The sequence below is a fragment of the Populus trichocarpa genome, chromosome 5 (assembly GCF_000002775.5).
Source record: "Populus trichocarpa isolate Nisqually-1 chromosome 5, P.trichocarpa_v4.1, whole genome shotgun sequence".
Lineage (NCBI taxonomy): Eukaryota > Viridiplantae > Streptophyta > Magnoliopsida > Malpighiales > Salicaceae > Populus > Populus trichocarpa.
Window position 1 is genome coordinate 20,654,727 of NC_037289.2, and position 10,004 is coordinate 20,664,730.

The following is a 10,004-nucleotide window of genomic DNA, read 5'->3' on the forward strand; positions in this document are numbered from 1 at the left end:
TAACATGGGTTTTTGATCCTTATGGACTATATAAAAAAAAAAAGTACAATATGTAAATTTAGTGTGGGGGTGTGAAAGGTTTTGATGCTTTTATTTCGGGATGAACAACCTTTCATCGTGTTATAGTAGGGACATTAGGCATATTTGTGGGTCTATTCTATCTTAGCGTTTGTCCGCCTTAATATCTACACAAAGAATTACATATGTGAAATATGGAAATCGTGTTTTCTTGTAATATCGCTTCTTCTTTTTTACAACTTTTGTTGTTAGAACTATGTGGTATTATCCAATAACTATCCCCATTGAGTTATTTGGTCCAACTCATTATTAATGGGAGATCAAGGATACTCTCAGTAAGAAATATATCGAATAGTTGTTGCTAGATTGACTGAAAATCAATATTTATCTTAAACTTAGTATAAAATTTCTAAAAATTAGCTTTTTATGATTGTATAAAAAATAATATGATAAAATATGAATTGCTCATAACATGTTTGATGGATATTAGGTATGGAATCACTAATGGTGGTTTGGAATCTTCTATTTAAAGATAAAGAAGAGGGTGAGTTTTTAGTATGTTGTATGTTGTATGCTTGCTTTTAAAAAAAACTTTTTTGGTTGCGGTAATTCCCAATAGAATTGTTAAAGACAACGTTGTTTTTCAAAGAACAAAATCAAAGTATAATGTTGATCTAATAGGTGTAATTGTAGAGTTAGGTGGTGAACTAAATGGATTCAATTATAATAATCCTAATACTATGAAAGAAATATATTAGACATGCATAATTGGGTGAAATTTTTAAATTAGATTGTTTAACTTCGAAATTTAATGATGTTTTTTTTAGCGGGTCCAAGTGGTTGGTATAATGCTCAAACATTCTTCAATTATGTTTTTGTTGGTATTGATACATATTTAGGTGTTCCGGTGGAATTTGGAGAGTTTCAAAAACTTGGAGATCCAACTTCAAGGAAACAAGTAGTTTTTACAACATTAATTTATGATTTTTTATCTCTATTTTTTTTTTTTTTTTTGTAATTTGACATACATGAGTACTCGGGATATAAGGATTTGAATCGTTGCCTTCTCTTTGCTTTGATTTCTTATATTTTCCTTTTGTTTTTAATCCAGGAATGCTCTATTAATTAAACAGCCATGGAAGCTATAATTGTAAACCATTATTTAGTTTATGAAAGCATCAATTTATTCATTTCACTTAATATTAACTGCTTTGATGGGTATAGCAATGGTTTTATTTGTGGTATTTCTATCTATTATTTTAGAGATTTGTAATTCTTTCAATGAATTAGATGTTCAATAATCATTAAAGTCGAGCTTTTCAAGCATTTTGGTCCCTTTTTTTCATTCATTTTATGTCATTTTATTTTGGTAGTTCGATCATAGAATTTATTTTAGTTTCTTCCCACCCCAAACAAAATGAAGAATCTGAACCGCATTAAAAAATATATAGAGAGAGAGGAATTCTATAAGGATGAACTGTATAAGATATTATTTGGCGTTAAATAGCTAAGCGATATGATGCAGCATCAGGTTAATTTATTCAAGCCAAATTAAAACTATAGTATATTTAATATAAATATTCTAGGATAAATTTAGCTGATCATGAGCTTTTAATTAGCAAGGAGGCATGTCCGGTGGGGGAGGTGATAAACGTGCTTCAGTCCCATCCTGAACGATGAAAACAGTCTCCATGCCCCAAACTAGATGACGGTCAAAATGACAGTGCATGAACCAAACTCCTGTAGCATAAAATTGAAAATCGTGAAACAAAAAAATAAATAAATGAAGCATGTAGCAGCAGTAAGAATTAATTACCAGGATTGGTAGCCTCAAATCTGATGGTGGTCCAGCCATTTCTAGGCACAGTCACTGTGTTTCGAAATGGAGGATCAATGAGATTGTAGTTTTGAGGGTCCTTGTCTTTGTCAAAATTCCCATATCCCCACCCAACGATGTAGAAGCTATAGCCATGGAGATGCATAGGATGATCATCACCAGCAACCACATTGGTTCCCTGGAAAATAATTTCCACCGCGGAATTAAAAGGCAATATTTTCACTTCTGTCCCTGTTTTCGATACTTCTAGTATCAATGGCAGATTATCAGCTGTAAAATTAAACACCAAAGGTGGAAAGCTAGGAAAATCAGCTCCATACACCCCATGGATATGCTTGTAATAAGCTTCTAGTATATCAATTGAAGGGTTCACAAAGGTTATATTGTTCATGCTTGCAGCAAGAATGGTTCCATTTGGACCCTCACATGAACGGTTTCTGTGGCAAGGTAAGGCGTTAACAGAAAGAGTGGAAACTATACGAGTGGTAATATTTGAAGGAACACGAACAGGATGGTCTTCGTCAGCTAAGCTCCTAAGGCTACTAAGAAAGCTATAGGCTGCGTTTGTGTCATCATAATAAGGGAGTTGGGGTAAGGAAGGAAATGAAGAAAGGGTGTAGTCTCCACTGTATTGAACTATAGCAGTGGCGGTAGTGTTATCAAAAGCAACAGAAGGGCTGCTAGTGAAGGCCCTAGCAGCCATGTAGTAGTGATTGGGATCTTGGTTGGCATGTAATACAGCATCAATGGTTTGTCCACTAGCTATAGTTATGTAGCCGCTTGTCAATTGCTTGGCGTAGCTGCCATCTATTCCGACAACTGTAAGATTATGCTTCGCGACTGAGAAGAATAGAATGGTGTTTAATGCAGCATTTACTATCCGGAGTAGGTAACTGTTGCCTTGATGCACATTTAGCTTTATTGTTTCTGCAATTACAGCGGTAGAAACTGTTAATCATCTTCTTCTCCTAGGGTCATATATAAAGACAAATTTAACTGTAAAAACGAGACATGCACCTGACTTTGAACAAGGGTACAGGTCACCAGGCTGGCCATTAATGGTAAAAGCATCAGAGACGGCGGGGTCTCCTCCTGTTATTACCGCTTCCTGAAGAACATCCATCACATCTCTCTTCCACCATTCTCCTACATTGCCAAGAACAAAAATAATTAATATATGTATAATTAATTGCAAAACTAATATTTTCGCTTTGAAGGTATATCAAAATGAAAAACCACAAATTAAATATCAATGAGTAAACAAAAAGCTAGTTATATGTTTGTTGGTTAATTTTTCGGGCAAGACCTTGTCATACCTAAAATGATAGGGACCTCCACAAGAGGTTTGGAAAAAGGATAGCCAGTTCCATTAATCTTTGGATACACAATGATAGGCCCGTGGACCGTCGCTCGCGACCAGTCACTATGAGCATGCCACCATAGGGTGCCTTCCTCTGTGGAAAATATGATCTTTTGCTTGAACTTCCCTCCAGGTTGGATTGGACACTGTGTAATATATTCAGGACCATCTGACCAAGGATATCCAGTCAGTTTTACGCCGTGCCTGCAATGGAAATGACAGAAAACATAAAGAATAATCTGTTTTTATATGAATGGTCATTTAAATGCCGATCACCTTCTTTCTGAAGGAAATTTATATATACCAGTGGATGGTGATGTTATATCTGCCCTTGTTATGGACCGTAACATAGATTGTGTCTCCATGATGAACGTGTAAAGCTGGTCCTGGAAATTGTCCATTCACAGTCAAGATCTTCTTTTTGCTGCATAGTCTTGTATATGGAGCTTCCATAACCTTTATATGCAGAAAATTTAGCTCCCAGTATAAGTGGTTAAAACTATTTTTTGTTTTTCTTCTTCTCTGCATCGCCATCATCTTACTGGCTATGACAGATATTAATAAAATTCTCGACTTTTATATGTATAAAAAAAAGGGTTAAAACTAAGGATGAAGACGAGTGAATTAAAACATGGCGCAAGGATTAATATTATGCAGATTAAATTAGCCAACCATGAGATAAATGCATCAAAGTTATTTCAATAGAACTTAAAATAATTTTTCATGTTGGATATGTGCATGCTTACCTTGAAATGATAATGAGTTGCAGCCAAGCAATGGACGCTGAAAAAAAGTAGAACCCATAAAATCTTGAAGACTAAAGTTTTCTTGCAGAATAACATTTTTTTTACTCTCCAAATTAAAAACAAGTCTTCTACAATCCCACTTAGTACTTGCTTCCACTCCAAATGATTTCTAAACTTAATTATAGAGATCAGTGAAGAATTAAATAATTAGTTAATTAATTAATTAATTAGTTGAAAGAATTTAATAAGTTCTCCACAAAAGTAGTATTAGTTGTAGCCTTGAATCTAGGTCGGTGGGCCTATGCACAAGTAATTAAACTTAAAACAAGAGAAATCAATGAAAAGGGATATTCCAATAATTCTGGAAACCAAGACTCTAACATGATATGTCGCTAATCTTACTTTTTGCATTAATTTCTCCACTAAGATTGATATTATGCAAATTAACATCAACAAAAACTACTAGGACTGAAGCACCTCCCTGTTTTTTTCATCCTAGCTATTTAAAAAAAAAAAATTGTCATCGGATGTTTTTCATTTTTCATTTAAATTTTTTGTGGCCTATTTAATTCCATAGGATAAAAATTTTAATTGAATTAGAAAGAAAAAATTTAAAGTGAAAGGACCAAGTAACAGATAGAGAAAATGCATAGTCAATCTCAAAGTTTTTAAAATTTTTATTTTAACTAAAAAAATTATTTTTTTATTTTTTAATTCTTAAATTAGAGAGACAACATAGAAATTCATTGAAAAAATAGTAAAGATATTGGTTGGTCATAATTCAACCACCAAAAAAGTGGATTTTTATATTAATGTGTTGCTCTTCTCAAGAGGAGTTTAATTGGGATGGTTTTTCACTTCAAACATGGCAAAAAAAGACTTGGTTTTGATTATTTTCATTAAGTTGATTTTCATTTGTTTTTTAGTGATTTTTAGGGTGTTTTGAGGTTGTTGGGTGATTTATATAAGTTTGTATTGTTTTTTTAAGGTGTTTTTGGGTAAAAATTATTAGAAAAATAGATTTTTAAATCAACTCATTCCCCACTAATTTTCCAGCCATCGTAGTACTAGCCAGATTCTAGATAGCTACTTAGTTGGAAACCTGTCACCTATTTAATAATAATAATATAAAAAAAACAAAGAGAGAGACAATGATATTGTTGTTCACTTCCAAGAATAAAAAAAATAAAAAAAAATCAGGCATGCTTGTACTTTTTTATTAAGGCTAGGTGCATGAGCCTAATATTTTTTTTTCTTTTCTATAATTTAAATTTTATTTTACAAAAAAAATAATTTAAAATATTATAAATATATCAATTTATTAAATTATTAAAATAATTAAGAATATATTTATGTAACACCCCTAGTTTTCTAGGGTATCTCTATGTTATCTCGTTCTAGTATCATTTTAATAATTAGTAAATAACGGGTTTATCAAGAATCAAGGGAGGTTATATATATATATATTCACTTTATTAAAATTTTAACAGAGTTTTTTTTGTATTTCAACCATACCAAGTTCTGGATAACTTCATTCATTTCATGAAATTCAATCTTAATCATGACTCATCCATCCTATTCTTTATTTCACAATATTCCCACTCAAGAATAGTTTGCAATGATTTGAAACAAAGAGGAATAAATTGAGATACAAAGAGTAAGAACAACTTATTTAAATATTACACATTAATCGGCGCAATTAAATGGTCGAATTAGGTATACTCTATATTTTGAGTAATTTGTTTGCATTTGATTTGTTAATTTCAAGTTTCGTCCAAAGAGTGATTACAGGTTAACATACTTTTTTAGTAAATTTATCTTGTCACGCGAAGGGCAAACTTGGATACGCCTGCTGTCATTGCCAGTCACAGTCATAAGTCTTTGTCTTGCCATTTTAGTATTAACTAATTGTTTAATTAATCAATGAAACTGTGCGTTTCCTATTTGATTTTTCTAGCCAGCTTGGAAATGTAGTTTTGATTGTTTTTTAAAATATTTTTTATTTAAAAATATATTAAAATAATATTTTTTAATTTTAAAAAATTATTTTTAATATCAGCGCATCAAAATAATCTTAAAACACCAAAAAACGATTAATTTAAAGTAAAGAAAAAAATAAAAAAATTAATTTTTTTTAAAAAATACTTTTAAAACACAAAAACAAACAATTACTTCAAAGACGCCATGAATGATTCTTTGGATTCGCGTGAAATGTCGTGTTTTCAACAAATGAGATGTTCTTGCCCGTTTGGCACTGCGGCAGGAAGCAAAAGCTGAATTAAAGTGTTTGGTTAATCCAAACAACACATCACATGGGTCCCACCTAATAACTGAGGTCGAACCTCAGCTCATGAGAAGTAAGTTTTATCTGCTTCTCCTGCGTTCTTCTCCTGCCTGCGTCTTCTCATATGGAGAGTGAATTTAATTCACTCTCACTCTCCACTGTTCACTTGAACAGTGGATAATGTCTCCACTGTTCACGTGAACAGTGGAGACCGGACCCAGTCCAAAACTATAAAAATGTATTGAACCGGGTCCGACCCAGTAAAAAAAATTATTTTTTATTTTTAATTGTGTTTTATTCGAAATACTAGTATTTCACATTATCCAATAACACTATATAAATTAGAAGGAGATCGTTTGATGACGTAATATTTGTAGAATTTGATCACAATCCCAATTTTATTTCTGATGATATTTTACCTGATGTTGTTTCGTGCTTACGAAACCAATGAAACTGTAGTCTTTGTCGGATGTATTTCATATGTGATGGAATTGTAGATAGTTTAATGGAACAATATAAAATATTTTATATAAAGTATTATTTATTTCATGATGGAATAACAATAGTTAAATCTATAATATTTAAATTAAAAACAATCAATATATATATATAACACCAATTTGAAAAGCATTTTTTTAACCAAACACATTAAACTACTTTTTACTCAACCTCAGTTTCAACCACAGTTTTAACCAAACATATATTTTTCCAAATTAACTTCAACTAAAAGTACTTTTTATAAAACAATTTTTTTCAAACCACAACCACAACAGCAACCTCAATACCAAACACATAGTAGGTTGTGTCAGTGTTTGAGGAGCAACTTGTTTGGTAAAGCTAAAAAGCATTTTTCTGTTCATGTGGGACTTAAACTGATTGTTTTCAAACCGCATGTTTCCAGAAAGCTCTCACCTGCTTTCTGCAAACCAGCTGGACTAAACCAAAACAAGAGGGGAACGTGTAGTCTTAGATGTGGTTGAGCTACAAATCTCTTGCTATCACGTCAAAAACATGCGCCCAATAGGCAATGGCATTACTGGAAGTCAATGAAACAAAAACATGTTACACAGTAGAGAGTGAAACTCCATTGTTCACGTAAACAGTGGATTCACTCTCCACTATTCCGGCCACTATTCTGGCTAGACCGGGTTCGGTCCAAAACTAAATGCATTGAACCGGGTTCAATCCAGTTAAAAAAATTCAATTTTTATTTTTATTTTTAATTGTGTTTTATTCGAAAAACTGTAGTCCTTGTCGGATGGATTTCGTACGTGATGAAATTGTAGATAATTTAATGAAACAATAAAAAATATTTGATATAAGTATTACTTATTTCATGATGTAACAGCAGTAGTCAATCTTAAAGTTTAAAGTGAAAGGACCAAGTAAAAGATAGAGAAAATGCGTAATCAATCTCAAAGTTTTTAAAATTTTTATTTTAGCTAAAAAAATCATTTTGTTTATTTTTTAGTCCTTAAATTAAAGAGACAAGATAGAAATTCAACGAAAAAATAGTAAAGATATCGGTTGGTGATAATTCAACCACCAAAAAAATAGATTTTTATATTAATGTGTTGCTCTTCTCATAGGAGTTTAATTAGGATGGTTTTTCACTTCAAATACAAAAAAGGACTTGGTTTTGATTTTTTTTTCATTAAGTTGATTTTCATTTGTTTTTTAATGATTTTTAGGGTGTTTTGAGGTTGTTGAGTGATTTATATAAGTTTGTATTATTTTTTTTGAGGTGTTTTTGAGTGAAAATTATTAGAAAAATAGATTTTTAAAACAACTCATTCCCCACTGATTTTCTAGCCACCATAGTACTAGTCAGATTCTAGGTAGTTACCTAGTTGGAGATGCAACTGGTCACAAAAAGCATGCAAAACTCATAATCTAGGTCATGAGACCGAGATATAATTATAGAAAATAAATTGAAGATGATCACAAAACTAATATTAAAAAAAAAACTAATGCAAAACAATAAGATTATATAAAGCCAAATCCTCAACAAATCAAATGTCAAAAGATGAAACGAGAAAAAAAAAATCAATTATACAAAAGGATATAAAAAAAAGTTAATTAAAAGAATGATGGTGAAAATAAAATAAAATAATTAATTAGATGGAATTTTTTTTTTCAATTTGACAGTTAAATTGAATTGAGAAAATAAATTTAATAAAAGGAAAAACAAATAAAACAATAAAACAACAAAAACTTTGATTGAAAGATGAGATTTAAATCCAAAAAAAATAAACAAAAGGGCCAAGGAAAAAAATTAAAAATTAAAATAATAAGGACCGAAATAAGAAAAAAAACATAGAAGAAATTGTAATTGAATGACTAAATTGAAAACAAATAGAAACTTTTATAAAAGGAATGACAACAAAATAAGAAATCGAAAGTATGAGAACTGAAATTGAAAAACCGAAAACAAAAAAAACAATTATGAACTTTATTTGGCTGGAGAGAGAAAAAAAGAAAAATAATACCACCATCAGCAATAATTTGACAAACATACGTCGTCACATGCCACACAATATCGACGAAGACACGGTTGGGCATTCAAAGAGACAGCATAAGGTTAGGTTTGGCTATCGGGTGGTGTCAAACCCGCTGTCTAAATGACATGGATGTCACCCACTTGCTGTTTTTCTTGATTAAAAAATTAAAAGTTCAACGTAAAAAATACCAAAATACCCCATGTTCCTAGTAATTACCCAAAAAACTCGTATGAAAGTACAAAAGTACCCTTGAATGCAAACTTTATCTTTTGTATTTTCTAAGGTCAAATACGTGTTTTAATTTTACATGAAGAAGGAAAACAAAAAACTCTTGTTCAATAGCTAAATATTTTTTTGATATTTGGGGGTAAAAAATATTTTTGTTGTTTAAAAATTTATAGAAGTCAAAAAGGATAAAAGAGCATTTATATTATGAAAAAAAAAAACTGAAAAAGGCCTAGATACCCCTGCAAGGCTAGTGAAAAAGACGAAAAATTTTGTTTACTTTTCCTTAGTTGAAGAAGTTTTGAATATAGCTAACAATCGTAATACTACTCAAAATCTTGAAAGCGATGCAACTTTGTATGTGGAGTTTAAAGATCTGCTGATTCCACTGGATTAACACGAAAGAATCTCTTTTGGGCAAAGTTGGTCAAGGAACAGCACGATTTCTTGAAGAATGATGCACGATTACTTCCACGAAATAAAATTGACTGGATTTCGCTATTATTAATTTTTCTTCTAAATCTACTAAAGAAAAGATGACTTTTAGGTTTTAAAAATTATTTTTAACATCAACATATTAAAATAATAAAAATATAAAAAAAATTAAATTTTAAAAAAATATGGTTTCAATTACATTTCCATCAAAAAATATTACCCATAAATACCAATGATAATTTTATTACGTAACCCTTAGGGGTGTAACTGATCAACTAGTCAGGCCCTGGGTTTACTCCCCAGGGATCACTAGTTTGAGTCCCACAAAACATAGGGCTACTGGAGGCTTACATGCATAGACGGAGCCAGGAATTTTTCCTATCCTGGGCTATGATATAAGTACACATAAATTATTTTTTAAGATCAATATTCATTCACTCGGATATATAAATTTGTCAAGTTAACAATAAAGTTTTAATTCAAATACATAACATAAAATATATAAAAAATAAAATTTAAAGTACATAAAATTCAAAATAAAAATAAAAATAAATTATACTATCAAAGTTGCACCCTTCGATGTTTTGTAGAATAGAAT

At 30.9% G+C, this 10,004-nt stretch overlaps 1 protein-coding gene across 2 annotated transcripts; it reads right to left on the reverse strand.

Annotated features, from left to right (window-relative positions):
* Window positions 1–1,473: 1,473 nt before the first annotated feature.
* Window positions 1,474–4,110, reverse strand: LOC7464793 (laccase-15). Of its 2 annotated transcripts, none has more exons than XM_002307502.4 (6): window positions 3,962–4,110; window positions 3,520–3,671; window positions 3,172–3,419; window positions 2,873–3,001; window positions 1,835–2,782; window positions 1,474–1,758 (listed from the first exon to the last, which is right to left on the reverse strand). In XM_002307502.4, exons 1-6 carry the CDS (start codon window positions 4,055–4,057, stop codon window positions 1,634–1,636), a joined length of 1,698 nt encoding a protein of 565 aa, XP_002307538.3. In that variant the 5' UTR covers window positions 4,058–4,110; the 3' UTR covers window positions 1,474–1,633. The 2 variants fall into 2 exon arrangements, with proteins under 2 accessions (XP_002307538.3, XP_024456420.2); XM_024600652.2 differs by having other exon boundaries at window positions 3,520–3,601; window positions 3,962–4,100.
* Between the last annotated feature and the right edge of the window lie 5,894 nt (window positions 4,111–10,004).

Bases quoted from the DNA above. Each gene is read 5' to 3' on its own strand.
- LOC7464793 (XM_002307502.4), bottom strand. From the start codon at position 4,057: ATGTTATTCTGCAAGAAAACTTTAGTCTTCAAGATTTTATGGGTTCTA. The intron at 3,420-3,519 runs GTATATATAAAT...TTTCCATTGCAG, and splicing joins TATAACATCACCATCCACTG to GCACGGCGTAAAACTGACTG. The intron at 1,759-1,834 runs GTAATTAATTCT...TTTATGCTACAG, and splicing joins ATTTGAGGCTACCAATCCTG to GAGTTTGGTTCATGCACTGT.